General features: G+C 33.7%; 1 protein-coding gene across 21 annotated transcripts in view; it reads right to left on the reverse strand.

The window, feature by feature from the left end:
• Window positions 1–17,924, reverse strand: part of LOC115212775 (amyloid-beta A4 precursor protein-binding family A member 2) — a 248,648-nt gene that overhangs the window by 210,523 nt on the left and 20,201 nt on the right. For all 21 annotated transcript variants that reach the window (XM_036504010.1, XM_036504018.1, XM_036504015.1 and 18 more), the window contains one exon: window positions 15,143–16,956. In XM_036504010.1, coding sequence (XP_036359903.1) covers window positions 15,143–16,896 — 1,754 coding nt within the window. In that variant the 5' untranslated portion in view covers window positions 16,897–16,956. The remainder of the gene's footprint in view (window positions 1–15,142; window positions 16,957–17,924) is intronic.

The following is a 17,924-nucleotide window of genomic DNA, read 5'->3' on the forward strand; positions in this document are numbered from 1 at the left end:
CTAATACAGAGATGGCTATGCTACAGAAGAGAATATGTCATCTGAAATTACAGTGGAGAATATCTATGAAGAACTGATGCAAAATGTACAGCAGCTATACATTGTCTGTGAACTATAGCTATCCATATTATAGATGCAGGCATGTTATTTGATCTTGAGTTCTACCTCACTTTGCAGTGTTTTCTGGTGTAGACCAATACTTTGAGAGATAAATTGGTAGATGGAAACTGGATGGAAGTTCACTATGTGCATGCATGTGTGTGTATACTCATATAAGTGTGCCTGTGAATGTTTACATTCCTCACTTTGCATGAAAAGTGTTGATCTAGAAACATGATATTAGTTAAAATTCCCTGTCAGTAAAACATTACAATATTGTTTTAAAAGTATGTATAGCAAATACTTGTTTTGTTCTGAAACATTCACAATATTTAAAGATTACATAAAAAAAAAGCAAGACAACATCAAAAAGTGAGTAGAGAGGAAAAACAATTAAGTTTATTCTAAATTAATAAAACTCTATAAATAAATAGTCTTGTTTTCTAAATCAAATGAATTTCAAGATCAAAGTCTTAAGTTGTATAAAATCATGTAGAAGAGTAATTTCTAATAGACACAGTTCTGCAAATATTAAAAGAGAAGTGTAGTCAATTGAATCAACCTTATTACCTTATTGATACTTATCAACCCCAGAAGAATAAGAGGCCAAATTGAACTACCATAAAACATTCTGTCTGGCATTCAATTAATTCATCTATTTGTTCCACCATGCCAATTAGAAAATAATAAATTCATATTATATAGCATTTAACTTGTAATTTTTTCAACTAAAAATACTCTACCAATATTTCATTGTATATTCACAGGAAATTCAATAAAATAAATAGGAAAAATATGCAGACACACATCCTTAACATTTTTAATTATAATATGATATATAAACACCACTCATAAATGAAGAGCATTGCAGGTTTTCCAACTCTTGTCCCACCTCCAATTACAATGCATTTTTGACATTTGCCAAGAAAACTTCAACCAACATTTCCATATCATCTTATACATCGTTACTCAAAATAGTAGCTCTTTTGGCATAAGGTGCAATATCTATTATATACTTTGTCTAAAAATATGTTTCTTAAATTTCCCTTCTAACACCAATCTCAACATTTATAAGTGGTAAATTTTCTGTAGCTTTGAACTCAGTTCAACTTATCTAAATTCTAATACAACCATCACCCTGAAGTACCCTTTTTTGATTTAGCCTAGTACTCATTCATTACTCTAAAATAGGAAAAATCAAAATTATGTACCTACTAAAAAAACAAGAGAAAAAAAACTGATAAATCAATATTCATAATGCCCTTACAAAAAACATCCAAGGACAATCACAAGTAATGAGTTCCTACAACAATCTGAGAAGTTGTCTGTCTACCAAAACTTCAAACATTTCTCTTTCAAAGGGAAAAAAAAAAAAACTCATATATTTGACAACTCCAAGATCTTTAGCCTTGTTAGCACGTGACTCTTCAGGCAAAATTATCTATGAATAAGTTCACCTGATCAGTTGAGTCTTTGGGTAAGTAATTTTGCCAGTAACATCCTGAATTGAAAGCTTTCTCTCAGGTTGCTTCAATGTAGCTTGTGCTGACATCATTAGCAACAATTTTTCCATACCCTTCTACAACAATGCACACTTAAACTTCAGAGTCACTTCTCTATAGTCCTTGTGAGATTTCTCCATAAAACCTTAAAATTTTTCTAGAATGTCTTCTCTTCTGTTTTTCTCATTTCTGCTACAAACAGCTCGAACTAAATATTAATCATGAACAATTACTGCTAATTCTCAAGCAAACATAACTTGATAAGTTAGGCAACTGGTACTCATCTAATTACTCATGCAACAAAAATTTGACAAATAGCTTTCAAATCAACAGCATCAAAATGCAGAGTAGATACTACACTGCTTTCAAACCATTTCAGGATGATATTTGAAACACCATTGAATCTGTTCTACCCAACTTGGAAGTTATGCAAACACAATAATAAGTGGACTAGAAATGAAATTGCATAAGTGTATTTGCTTTATTAATCCACATTAAAATTACATCAAATGTAATGTTTAGCAAGAATAGTGCTGATAGAGCCATATGAGTGAAGGTGTAGAGGTTAAGAGGATTCAGTAAATTTGTCATCATTCAGACACAAAGCTACAATATACAACTGCATATAAAAGGGCAATCAACCAGTGGGCTGTACAGTATACAAAACCATCCTTTGTTCACTTAATAAAATTCCTTTATCAGTTTTTAATAGAGGAAATTTCCACTTAGGCATCATTGATAGTAAATTTTGCAAGAACTACTTAAATATGGCTTTCTACAGATCATTGAAGGTGTGCTAGATTATAAGCTGTACTTATGGACAAATCTAAAGTGTCATACTTTGAAAGTAGTTCTATTTTACTCATTTAGCTATATCAAAGAGGTCAAGGGTAAAATACATTTATTGCAATGGAAAGTCAGCTTATGACTTAAAAGTTCAAAAGGTACATTGACAGTGGTTGTTGGATATTTTAATGTAAAGTAAATAAAATGATGAGGCAATAATCAGATGATGCAATGAATTTGGAGAAATAAGATCTTTGAAAAATAGAAAGCTCAGACAGAAGTGTGAGTGAGTGAAACTGATGTATGTTGGTCAGAATGGTAAATATGTTGACCCCAACTAAACAGGGGAACATTTAAAGACAAAACTCTTTATATGAAAGAAGGACAGGACAGCCAGCTTATGTGGATAAATGCAGAAGAAAATGGATGTCAAAAAATGTTTTTTAAATTCCCAACTGGTATCTCTATACAATGCCTTGCATTCCAGTATTGTTGGAATTAACCACTTGCAAAATTCGATATTTTGCAGCCAAGCCTCCTTTTTATCTAGGTCATTGAGTGGAATTGTTATTAACTGATGACATCACTACCATATCATACAGTATTTATCCAAGTAAAGCATAGTGATACACTATTCTTTACATTCAGAAACTTTGCTCAAGTGACTTATCAAACACCACATCAAACTGGTAGTCATAGTAACCCTTTTGATCCCATCCTGCCCAAGACTACTGTTGGTTCTATTGTACAAACTTCCTGTTTTAAAGTCACATAAATTGAAATCTTCCATTAAAATTTCATGTAATTTATGTTCCATAATAATGACAACATAATTTTACTCTATCTTCATTATTTTTGAAATTAATTGAAAAAAAACCAAGGGTGTATTTCAACAGAAATATGGTAACAAAAGAATTAACTAATCTTAATTAGCATGTAATTCCTACAACTATATTAACATGACAGTGACATCACATATACAGTTGTAACCTCACCACGGAAAGTAAACAATGTCTTTACAACACAGGTTTTATCTTTCTATCAGCAGAAAAAGCAGAATTTGACAAGATTCTAATTTTCTTAGACTGTCAGAGAAAGAATACTCATCTACCATCCTCAAAATTAGGAGCTTATAGCTGTTAAGAATCACTCTCTTATAAACTTACCTATACACCTACTCTTTCCAATCTTCTGTCAGTGTTCTCTCTTATACTCGCATCACAACCATCTCTTTTTTATCTATCCAACTGGGGTAGCCACATATCCTCTCAACAGCAAAACACCTGTTCCTGTCCTTTCATACCTGAACATCTCAACACAAGGTATAAAGCTCTCAATACAACACCCCTACTCAATTGGGTCTGAGGGAAAGTCTTGTTTTGCAAGATACTTGGTGACTTCATAAATGCCAGTACAATGAAAAAAAAACACCTAGCACACTTTGTAAAGAGGCTGATGTTAAGAAGGGTATCCAACTATAGAAACCATGCCAAAGCAGACACTGGAGCTCAATTCAGTCCTCTGGCTTGTCAGATCCTGTCAAATTGAACAAACCAATACTAGCATGAAAGGCAGATATTAAATGATGATGATGATGATGATGGTAAACTATAACTGAGTTAAACTAGTCAGTCTAATTTGCATAACTGTGCAAGTGCAAGCAATCTAGATTAATTCACAAGTTTTACTTCTCAGTGAGCAAATTCAACAGGGCCAAGGCCTGTGATCTTGGCTGTTTAATTATCCTTGATAATCTTAAATCTAAATTTTGCACATTGGACATAGGATTGAAGAGAGATGACAGTCTAGTTATTTCTAACAATATAAAAGGACAATATAATTAGTTCTTTTACAAAATTTGGACTTATCTACTGTGATATTAGTAATTACAGTGATACCAACTTTCTAGATGTCACCTTGGATCTTAATACAGATAAATACAATCCATATGAAAACAAAATAAAAAAAACTAATGTAAATCAACTGACCATTTCCTAACCATTTTCTAAAGTTTTTCCAACAATACTGAATGAAAATTTTCCAGCAACTCCTCAAAAACAAAACAAAAAAAAGCTACAATAACAAAGTACTGAAAAACAGTGGACTTAGTAAACAGATAAAGTTAAAATAATCGCAGTTAATGTAACCAAAAAGCATTAAGACAATGGTTAATGCTTCATTCAATATCCAAAATAGCCAAAAGCACCTCAAATCTGATTTGAATGCATTTCCCCCTACAAGACCCAATTATCCCAAACTATTCATACCAGTAAAAACTTCAAAGTTAGCTATAGCTGCATGACTACTATAATATGGAGAACAACCTTGCAAGCAGTAAGCACTCCAGATAATCTAACAAATCACTCTACAACTCTGTAAACTGTCATCAAACTGGCCATGTAGTTTACTGTAACTGTCAGAATAAAGAGCTATGCCTCTCATACAATTTATGCACAGCTGAATCAATAATTTACCAGTCAGTATCAGACTTAACACAAAATCCCCCTCAACCAGTGTGTGTGTGTGTGTTTATAGGCAGCTTCAAAAGTTAATGCTTAAATCAGGTCTACTTTTCAATATATAGACAAAAAAACAGCATGGCATTTTCCAGTCATAAAGATTAATAATTTTAATATCACATAATACTGTAATTCAGCACTAAATATAGCCCCTGCTCAAAAGGTTGCTCAAATAATGAAAAATATTTCAGTTTCCATAAAATAGCTTAAATACAAGATCAGAATTAATTTCTAAATGCAACCATTAAAATCAAGGTTTTTCCCTCAAATTTCAACAGAACCAGCGAACCAGATTGAAAAAAAAATGCTTTGTATGATGGCATAGGCTCACCACAATTCAAGTCAGTTCTTATTCAGAGTTATTAGATTGGTCGAGGGGAAACATATCACATGAAAGTTCTATTTTGACATGATTTCTAAGATTCAATATATACATACATATATATTATGCACATATGTATACATATAAACACACACACACACACACACATATATATAATATATATATATATATATATATATACACACACACACACACACACACACACATATATATATATATATATACATATATATATATATATATATATACACATACTTAGTTATATGCCCACATGCATCTATATAGCCCAACACACATACAGTGGATTGCTAATGTTCAACAATGAGGATTCAGGTATTCGATCAACTAAATTTCTTGTGTACATGACTGAGAATATCATAGATACATGTATCCTTAACATAGTTTATAGGCAGAATCAGTGTGTCTGTGTGTGATGAGACCACACCACTTTAACCAAATACAATCCACCCAACATGCTTCTATGCAGGTTTTGTCCACCCAATTTCAGCCAAAGTTATGGATTATTCCAAGGCTATATAATGACATTTGCTTAAAATGGCATACAATGGAGTCAAACTTGCAACTTAGTTGTTGCAAAAGGAACTTCTTAGCTATTCAGCCATACTAGGCCTAAACACACACATACACATCTAAATATATACCTATACATCTATATAAAAACAAGTCAAAATATTTCTACATTTGCACACAATCTACATACATACATACAGTTTATCTCTCTTTCACTCTCTCTCTCTCTCTCTATATATATATATATTATATATATATATATATATATATATATATATATATATATATATATATATATATTATATATATATATATATATAATTAATCAATATAGGGTGGCAAGGAAAATTTTGTAGAATTTTATTGCCACCAGCGGCCCAGTGGGAAAAAATTAAATAGTCATAGACCATTTTTAAGTTCAACATTAACAATTAAGGAACGGCCATAATAGGCCATTCACCCACTAGAAATAACAGCCAAAGCTTCTACCGCAAATAAAGATTAATTCCGTAAACAGGAGAAAATTAAAAAAACATTTACCCTGTAATTTCTTGTACGGTATACCGTTTCATCCGCTGTTTAATGGTAAACTAACCTGATTAAATTAAATCAAGCCAATCGGCGGCTGATATTTATTTGCTGCCGATAAATTTGGCGCGAGTGCGACGATTTGAAAATTTTAGGTCAGATATTGACTTGGCAAGATTGGGTATGCCTCGTGTAAATATCTGTTCCGACTTGAGCTATTTCTTGCTGAAGAATCCGAGGGCTTATGGAAGATTGGCTTGATTTAATTTAATCAGGTTAGTTTACCATTAAACAGCGGATGAAATGGTATACCGTACAAGAAATTACAGGGTAAATGTTTTTTTAATTTTCTCCTGTTTACGGAATTAATCTTTATTTGCGGTAGAAGCTTTGGCTGTTATTTCTAGTGGGTGAATGGCCTATTATGGCCGTTCCTTAATTGTTATATATATATATATTATATATATATATATATATATATATATATATATATATATATATATATATACACACACACACATTTAAAGATAGCTATAAATATGTACAAACATACAGTCACACATATACATATCTACATTTATAGGCATCTACCACCCCCAATACACACCTCCGGTTTTTCCATGCTAGCATGGATTAAATGAGACTTCCTGATAAAGTACTCTACAGTTAGATAACTTTCTTGATACCAACCCTTGATGTCAAATAAAGCACTAAATTCCACTAGTGCTCACATTCAAATCACCCATCATCCCTGCTGCCCAATCAATGCCAATGAGAAGACATTAAAAAAACCTAATAAGTGTATTAAGTGATTTGACATGAAGTCTTAAGTCCTTAAATTACTGATGTAATTTCATTGTCATTTAGCATCCGTTGTCTATGCTGATATGGGTTGGACAGTTTGACTAGGGCTGGCAAGCTGGAAGGCTGCACCAGATTCCCGTCTGATTTGGCATGGTTTCTATGGTTGGATGCCCTTCCAAATGCCAACAACTCTGAGAGTATAATGGATGCTTTTATGTGCCACTGGTACAACTGCAATTTTACTTGGCTTGATGGGTCTTCTCAAGTACGACATAATGCCAAAGGTCTTGGTCATTACCTCCGTGAGGCCCAACACTTGAAAGGAGCTTTTCATATGCCACCAGCATCAGCCACTTTGCCTCTGTGAGGCCCAATGCTTGAAAGGTGCTTTTTACATGCCACTGGCATGGATGCCAGTTATGTGACACCAGCATCAGCCACAACAACAATTTCACTAGGCTTGACAGGTCTTCTTGAGTATATTGCCAAAGTTCAAAGATCATGCTTCACCACCTCATCCCATGTCTTCTTGAGTCTACCTCTATCTACCACAGTTTCCCTCCACAGTCAGAGATCGGCACAACTTTACATAGCTGTCCTCGTCCATACGCATCACATGACTATACCAGCACCATCATCTCTCTTGCACACCACATCTGATGCCTCTTATGCCAACTTTTCTCTCAAGATGCTTACACTCTGCTGAACATGCATACTGACATTGCACATCCAGTGAAGAATACTGGCTTAATTTCTTTCAAGCCTACGCATGTCCTCAGCTGTCACAGCCCATGTTTCACTGCCATGTAACATAGCTGTTCACACGCAAGCATCATACAATCTGCCTTTAACTCTGAGGGAGAGGCCCTTTGATGCCAGTAGAGATAGGAGCTCTTTGAACTTTGCCCAGCCTAATCCTATTCTCACAGCTACGCTCTCGGAGCATCCACCTCCGCTACTAACTTGGTCACCTAGATTACGGGAGCTATCACTATCTCTAGGTGGTTGATGGAGTTTATTTTCTGTACATTTTTTTGTGTTTATTGTACCTGTGCATCTTTCACACACAAAAGCTATTTTCCCTGTTAACCTCACTCTGATATTGCTTCGCCTCTTATGTGTCCATAGCTTACACTGGGTACATCTAATGGAGTTTCTATCTACACCTTTCCTACAGATCAAGTAGGGCCAGCTACCTGGAGGGATTTATGGTTCGTCTGCCTTCCTACTTACAGATCTATATATTGTAATGAGTCTTCTTTGAAACTTGAAATTTTACAGTTATATTTTGTCCCCTGCAGAATAAAATGGTTGGGAACAAGACTTTTTGATTTTTGCTTGGAAAGCATAAATGAAAATGACAGCTAATCTCAGGCCTCTTCTCATCTTAATGTGTTTTTTTTTTTATCTTGAATACCAGAATGACCATATAACAATATGCTATATATGTGACAGAGCTAATCAATTATTGAAATGAATTTTTGTTTTTTCTTCATTTGAGTATTGAATCGAGCATGGCCAAAGACACTAATTTTGACAGAATTATTAGTTTTCTAGTATTGTTAAATCAGCAAGTCATGTTTGAATATAATAGACCTTAAAAAGTTTTTGATAGGTTTGAATTTGCTGAAAGATTTTTCTGCTGGTGCTACTTGCAGCTGTAATTGCCAACAATAATCTCAAATTAACACAAACATTTGGAAATAGCTCAAAATTTTGTAATCAGTTAATAAATTTAACAATTCTAAAAGTTTTCCAAAATTTGTTTTATGCTCTGACAGTAAATGTTGCATTTCTGTCTCAAAATCATCATTATAATCAGTAGGATATTGGTGAGCTAATTCTTTTGCTTTTTGCTAAATTACTTTCAGATATTGTGGGGTATTTTCTCAACAAGTCAAACTTTTTAACCAACCACTTAACATTAAACTGTACAGTTTATTTTGCTACAGCATTTTCTGAAGTAAACCTGTTCAAAGCTTTCAAAACATTTGGTAAGCTAGAAAAACTGCAATTATTTATGTAAATCAGTGGTTCTCAAATTGGGCAGTATGACTCACAGGGAAGTAGTTGAAAATTTTACATGGTACTGGTGATAAAGGGAGCAAAGGTGGGAGCAATAGATGCATTTGTAGTTTTTCTAATCATTGACTCCTATTTAAATATTAGCTGTAAAATTTTTTTAAATGTAATATGGATAAACTGTTTGTTAACCACAATCATGACAACAATGACAACATCAACAATAATAATAGACTTCTGAAGGTGAATAAGTAAATAAACAAACCAAATGTATACTATGCAGATTTATAGTATTTGCTTTTGGTATGGTAGTGCTATGGTAAGTAGTCAACTGTGTCAAACTAGTACCCAGAGCTGAATTACTCTTTCTTTATATTATGTTAATGTGCATTAAAATGAGGAAAATAGCATTGAATCATAGTAAGGAGGCATTAAAAGTCCGAGTAAAAGAAAAGAGACAATAGGTAAAGAAGTTTGAGAAGCACTGATATAAATGTTCATTATTACAAAAATTTCAGTTGCATTATAAATAATTTTACTAGTTGCTAATACAAAAGGAACTATCTCTAAAAAGAATGTTTACACTATAATTCTTATAGGAAAATTGCCTTGCAAGCAAACAAATTAGTTTTGTGATGCTTATATCAAGTTGATTTGTCAATAAATATTTTGACATTTTAAAGCTGTCAGCTAAACTCATCATGCAAAACCTGAGGAATAACATTCTTCATGTTGTAATTCAGGCATTTAGTTTGATCTAAGAACTTTTTTGTCTCTACTATCTTCTCTGTAACTTAGTTCAATCTGATAATCTACTAACTGAATTCTGCAGTAATATGTTGTTTATACATTAAATTTAACACTTTTGTATTTTGGTACTATTTCTATATTTTACAGATTTCTTATGATTAGAGTGGCATAGGCATAGCTGTGTGGATATTTAGTTTACTTCAAAAACACATAGTCTCAGGTTCAATCCCTTGGTATGGCACCTTGGGCACTGGACTGATCAATGCATTATGGGTGGAATTGGAAGAGTGGAAACTGTATTGAAGCCACTATATGTATGTGCCTGAATGTTGACATTGTTCATCTCTGTGTGACACCACCTAAGGGATATGTTTATATTCCCTACTAATAACATAGCATGTAGTTCTGCACTTTCAAAGACCAGTAAAAAAAAACCCTAATTTGAAAAATGCATATGGTTTGACAACAGGAAGTCTAACTGGTTGAAAATACCATCTCAAATAAATCTCTCTCCAACCCATGCCAGCAATGAAAAACAAAGGAATAGCCACTTGAACTAACTTTCCCAATTTTGTTATATTGCTTGCCATAATTAGCATTCCACTTAGCTGTTAACAATATTAATAAAAAGTTTACAATAGGACGATGATGCTGGTATTACTATAACCAGAAACTTCAACTCAACTAGCCCACATATCAAAGATGGGGTATCAATTCCACATCAAAGTATATAAAAGAAAGAAATATTTGGTTTTAATAAAATGTTCATATCCACATGAAACAGCTGTTTCATTTTAATTTATTGAAGTAAAACAAAGATTCCTCTACCTATATAAATTGCAAGAAAAAAATTATATTTTGGCTGATTAAAGCCTACCAAAAATATCAACTAAGACTTCATAATCAAGAATACATATTTTTAATATTTTCATACAGGAACTAACCTTGTCTTACCTAACCTACCATAATGATAGGCATGTTAAGTTAGGTAAGCTTTGATTATTTTATTTATCAAAATAGACAAAATATTTACATTACAAACACATATCTCAATTGAAAGAGAAACAGCAATAAGAGCCTACTTCTGAATATACCATATACCAAATACTGTGCAATATAAAAATATATAAAGACTGATAAAAAGTTTGTTTGATAAAAGGTCATCAGTGAATTCTGCACTTTAATTAGGTAAAAAAAATGTTTCTCTAGCTCTCATAATAAAACCAATAGATTTAAATGCAAATGGTAACTGTTGAATATTAATACTGATATTAATAATGTTTATTATAGAACTTACGGCTTTAACAGAGAAGTCTAAAACCAACTACCCATAGGAACTCATATATGCTGAAACCTAGTTCCCATAATTATAGAAGATTTAAAGAAATTCCAGATATAGAAACAAATAGAATCAAAAGATCTTAAAGTAAACATAGTAAGGACTAAAATTTTAGTGAAAAACACAAGATCCTGCTGCCAGCAAGAAAATTGTCATGTCTGATATGCAGAAAAGAAGCAAGCTGAAATTTCCTACATTACACTCAGTATAAACTATGAATACACTAGCAGCGTAGTGTAATTACAGGTAGGCTGACAGAGAAAATAGACTTAGTATGCAGCATATGCACAGGTACTGTCAGTGGTAACAGTACATGTGAAGTAGATTCTTTCAAATGCTGAAGGTATCCCAGATTTAGCTGTTAGCTTTTGTTACCTAGATAACCTAATTAAAAGTGAAGATGAGTGTTCAGAAACAGTAGCAAAGGTGAAAACAGTGAAAAAAGGTCAGGGAACTATTAACTTGGCTAGCAACAAAGAATTTCTCTCCCAGAGACTATATGATGCTTGTATGTGAAGTGCAATGTTGTATAGTGACAAGACATAGGCCCTGAATGCAAAGAATTTACAAAGACTGGAAGAAAATGAAGCAAACTTATTCTGCGAAATGTAAAATGCTTGTGTCTATGAATGACAATACAATCAGCTGAGAGAAAAGCTGGAAATAAAAGTAAGATTTAGTGCAAGACAGAAGACTACACTGGTAAGATCATGTGATGTGTATAAGGAAGCATGCAAATGGACAGAACCTGTGAAATAAGGAGACTGAAGTAGAACTGGAATAAAGTGGTAAAAACTGATCTCATGAGGCTGAACTTCATGAAGATGACAAAGGATCCTGACAAATGACAATTTGCAGTGCAGAAGACCTGCCCACCCAGGTAAGCACCACTAAACAAGATACGAAAATGTTGATGGATATCAAACTGTATAATATATGCAGGGTACGTTAGCTTTTTGAGAACACTTCTTTCAAGAGCTCTAACTTTCTTCTAACTTATATATTTTACCTTACTTTTTAGATAAATAATGTCAGACTTCAGGTTCATTTAGCACATGAAAAGATGCATTGTAATTGTTGCCTTAAAAGCACAGCATAATGATACAGAGATAACTTGCTTCCTGAAAATTGCCTAATCCTTTATTGTCAAAGTTGGAATGGAGCTAGAGTCTGCTGACAGAAATCCAACATTAGCAGCTAAATGCAAAACACATGCACAATGTCCTAATATCATCAGAATACATAACTTTACACAAAAAGTCCAAGAAATAATCAATAAAGATCTTCTAAAGTCAACCAGAGATATTGCAAAGGACCTCAAGGTTTCAGCATGCACCATCAGAAGAGTTGTGCATGAGGACATCAAGTACAAGTTGTGATGTGGAGGGGTTAGCTTATGTCAGATATGATAAGAGAATCATTTGATCTGTGCAAAGCACATGCTAAACAAGTTAAAACTCTAAGAGGCTGGAATGTTTTGGTTTTCTCTAATGAGAATAACTTCAATTAGGGCCAAAAGGTAGACCAAAGGAATAACAAATGGTTATGCAGAGATCTGAATGAAGTTCCAATGGCCATGCATACTAAGTTTCCAGCAACTGTGATGGTTCTGGGAGACATCAATAACAAGAAAGATGGCGTGCCCCCTCACATGTTTTTACAGGGTTTAAGAATCAGTGCCACTGTATACACAGTGGTGTTGGAGAGAGTACGCAACATAAGATGTTATACTTCCCAACAAGACTGCGCCATCTCATTAAGCTAAGACAGCCCAAGCATGGATGTGTGTCTATCTCCATCATGTTCTCCTAGAGACATGGCCTCCTAGCTTACCAGACCACAATCTACTGAACTATGGGTCATAGATGAGAGAGGTCAATCAACACCCCCGTAACACCATATGATCTCTCAAGTCTTCCATAACCAGCACTATGTCCAAAATTATCATTTGATCCAGGTATATTAATGCTTCATACCCTGTAATGAAGCAGCCATTGATGCTAGTGGTAGATTCATTGAATAAATATGATAAAAGGATTCTCAAGATTATTTGTACCAATTTGTTTTCAAATACAGCTTTTCTTTGATGAGCAATACATCTTTTTTTAAATTCATACAAACAACCTCAAAAAACTGATGCACCCAGTATATTTGGGTCTCTCTGGACCATTCTGATCATATTAAGTCTCCACTTCTCATGTCAATGTGCCACCCCCTATTACTTTCTCTCATCACACCACCTGAGTAACGATGGATGACACTGCACTGAATCTGTCTGTCATCAATCTTCCTTACATTATTGCTATCAGTCTCTTATGATCACCACCTTCACTGCTATAGGTCATTCTTGCTCACATTATTTACTTCACTACCATTCACTGCTGACACCCATTACCTTCTCAATATTCCTTCCTGTATTAGTCTATCATCTTCCTATCACTCACTCTTTTCCCATTGCTAATGCTGTTTCTATTCAAATTTCATTTCAACAATTATCATGTAGCTGTTAATCACTCTCTTTACCATTTTCTTCAGCATCCTCTTGCTCCTATCACTGTTTCTCTTCCATCACCCTCTCCTCTATTACCTTCTCACATTGGTCCTCTTCCATTGCTCTCTTTAACCTGCCCTCAGTAAGGACAAGACAACTCCAGTGTACAATAGAGAGGGTTCTTTAATTTTGCTATGGACAAAATAATCCTTCTAGTGCTGATGCCACAATTAAATACAGCCAGTACACTCTGTAAGGTAGTTAGAAGGGAGGAAAGCATACAAGTGTAGAAAACGCATAAAAAAATTGGGAAATGGAACACACAGGGAGACATACCCACAACCTGTCAAGAGGATAATAACTCTAAATAAGAACCAAATCAGTCCCTGGCAATGCATCCAAATCATTCCAGTATGCAAATACAAATGTAAAATGATGATGATGATATGCATATATATATATATATATATACATACATACACACAGAATTAGTGAAAGTACAAAAGCCTGCCAAATTAATATTTCACTGTAATGCTCTCTTCCGTATTTAACTTGACTGGTGTGTCTGTGTGTGTGTGTATGGATCATAAACTCATGGTAGAATATATTTTTTATGATATTCAGCAATGATATTACAAATGATACAGAATAAGATGTGGATGCTAATTTCAGAATTCCTTCCTCTTGATCAGAGTTTGATAACATTGCCATTGCAAAAGATATGCCCTCATTCTCAATCTAATTGATTAGGTGTTAATAACTCCTTTTTACAAAGAAATTTTTTTTTAAACCTGTGATAATCCAAAACCATTACAACTATTTGATTAGAATTTTTCCACAACTATATGGTCTGATATAATACGCTTTCCACAGAATAAAACTCAATTTGGATATGAAAGCATTTTAAGTGCAGGAGAGTTGTTCTCATGCCATTATGACACAATAGAGAAGAAGCAAAATATCCAAATGTAAAACTAAATACGCAACATGCAATAAAAAGCTAAATCCATCACAACAAGTGTCTTCATTACTTTTTGACAATATTATTTCACATAAATTGCAAATATTTCCAAGAAAAGTATAAATTTTGGTATCATTAATTTTCGAATAATAGAAACAAGGCAACCTTTATTTTATTTCATTTTATTTATTTATTTTTTTTTTCATATTTTGATTACTATGAATAAATCAGCAAAAGTCGATGTAAAACACCTTTTGAAAGCAATCAATCTTCTATACAATGGCCTTTAAAAATATTTCATCTATCATACTTGAAAATACAGTGCAAGAATGTCTTCATTTGAGCAAAGATTTCAACTCATGCACGCATTAATATATGCGTCACATTCTAACTATTAAAATAAGTGAAAACTAGAAACATTTAAGTCATGCTGAAAAGAACAGGAAAAGTAAAAGAAAATCACTGACCTTTTGATCCAAACTGGTTCCTCCGTAGTTGAGTTTTCAGTAAATGAAGATTTTAGGGAGACATTTTTACTTTTTTGAATAGCAGTCTTAATGTCAGCCATGGTATGATTAAGAGCTTCTTTGGCATCAAGTTCATCTTTAATTCCACTAGTATCAATACTTTTTCCTTTGCCATTTATATGAGTTTCTTCGCCATTAATCTCCTGATTCAGCTCAGACTTTTGCTTTAACTGCAACATCTTGGCAGGAGAATCACATTCATGAGGGAATGCTTCATCAACATCACTAGCTTGACTTCCAGATAAACCATCCTCTACAATTGGCATTCCACCAGTATTAGACTTTTCTTCATCAGATAATACACTCTCCACTTCAGCACTATCACATTCAGTATTTTCAGGAGACAGTGTGAATGCTCTCTTTTCTTCCACCACTAAAGGTTCAGTGTTATTTAAAGGAATTTCAGTTAAACAATCTTCACTCACTCTCACTTGATGCTGACTACGATCAGAAATTTCTGGTCCGTTCTTTTGATGAATGATTTTCTCAGGAGAACAATCACGAGAGCTTTCAGGTGAACTGCTACTAATACTCGAGCTAGGAAAAGCTAAACGCATTCCAACATAAGAATTGCCCTGATGAATGCGTGCATACTTAACATAATCGTATTCATTTTCAATATTAACATTCTTTCGGGCTGAATTTCTATCAGGCTTAGATACTTCATTATGCATAGTCACATCTAGATCTGATTGCAAAGTTTGCTCAACGGGAGATATTTGCTTCAGGTCCTGATTATTATATGGAAGGGTTTCTCGTTCTGAACTAGATCCATCTCGATCACTACAACTACCTGAACTATTACTATGATTTACCCGTCTTGCAAATCCTGGAGATTGACGTTTTATCTTAGGTTTAGCACCCTGGGAATTATACTTTGTTGAAGATGGAATATTTCTTTCATCATAATTTTTTACTTCTCCAATTGTTGGAATATTGTTTCGAATTTCTAAGCTATTCCTTTTTTTAACAGTCTCATCTGGACTACAGTACTTGGAGTCTTTTGATTTTTCTCTAAGATTAACTGCTACTTCCCAGGGTTTCTCTAAGCCAATATCAGCAGCAGTATTGAGAATTCCATTCCTGTCCAACAGCTTCACATCTTTCCCATCAAGTATATCTGAACGCAATTCCTTCTGTCTTGAAGAATGTTTGTTGTAATGATGGCTTCCTCCAACACTCTCACTTCCATCTGAAAGAGTATCAGAACCACTCTTGGAATGAATACTATTCTGACCAAGAATGTCTGGAGCTAAGTTCTGATGAGAACCAAGGTCCTTACCAGAACATTTGCACAGCTTTTCTGTGAGACTATCAGCAAGAATGTCAGCAGAATGGTCCATATCATCGGTAGGGAAATCAATCTCTACATCAGGATAATCATTAATACATGACTCTCCACTCTCATCACTATCATGTTGTAAGCCCATACTTTCCAGCCCATCATCATCAATCAGGTTTTGATATGACAAAGAGCTAATTTCACTGGCTTGACGAGAACCACTCTCACCGAGGTTGACTTCCATGCTCAAGTTATCTGTGTCATCAGCAGTATGCTCTGACAACTGCTCGAAGCTAAGGGTGGATCCTCGTAAAGAGATATCCCCCCCACATGCTCCTTCAAGATTAACATCACAGTTCTCCTCAGTGTCAGAGTAAGCTAACGTATTACACCTCTCTTCTAAGTCAGACATAATTTGTCAATTTTTAATACAGCTTACAGGGAACACTTTATTCTGCCTGTGTTTCCTCGCCTGAAATTTAAAAAAAAAAACAGCTTTTAGTTTCATAAAAAAAGTTTTCATTTCACATTTAATTTTTAAAATGTTTTGCATTTTCATTCATCATCATCATCACAGTATATCATTTTCAATATTATTTACAATAACATACAGTGGTCATGAGAATTTGTTTAGAGATTTTCAATTACATTTTACAACAAAACATTCCCTCTTCACAGAAAAGGTTATCAGTTTTAGCCACTCTATGGTGTATTTGTGTGAAATACAAGCAGTGAAAATAGTTCACCAGCATCGAGGAGAAACAAGTAACTGTTGAATATGCAATTTAAACTAGATAACACGAGTACTCTTGAACTTAAGGTGTCTACAACAGCTGAATATTGAGATTAAAAAGAATTATTAGGAAGAAAATACTTTCAACAAATTTTATGGCTGGTGAATGAAATGGTGCAGGAGATAAGGTTGGCTCAATATATGCTGTTATGCAAGCTAGTCTAATAAATGTAGAAAATGAACATTAAGCCAATAATGAGTTCTTGCAATAACTAAATGACAAAAATTGACACTCATTTTAAAATTATAAGTTTGTAATTCATCACAATTATATTATGCTACCTTAGAAAGGGCACTAAGATCACATTTAACAGAAAATCAGTGTGGAAAGAGAAAAATTGAGAAAGCTAAACAAACTGGTGTTTAACAAAGCCAAAATTAAATCTATTCTTAAATGAGGCTGAATTAATGTTTAATATAATACATTCTGCTACATCAATCTCTGTATTGCAAAACATGCATGCTCTGAACAAAAGTAATATTTTTAGAATGAAAAAATATAATGAGTTGTGTTCAGTAATTTTCATATAAATATATTGCTTTTTTTTAATGTTTTATTGTATATGTACTATGATATAGAAATTCATAGCAACAGCAGTTTTAAGAATACCATTCAAATCCATCACTACCATACAATGTTATCAAAC

This window comes from Octopus sinensis, linkage group LG6 (assembly GCF_006345805.1).
Source record: "Octopus sinensis linkage group LG6, ASM634580v1, whole genome shotgun sequence".
NCBI classification, from domain to species: domain Eukaryota; kingdom Metazoa; phylum Mollusca; class Cephalopoda; order Octopoda; family Octopodidae; genus Octopus; species Octopus sinensis.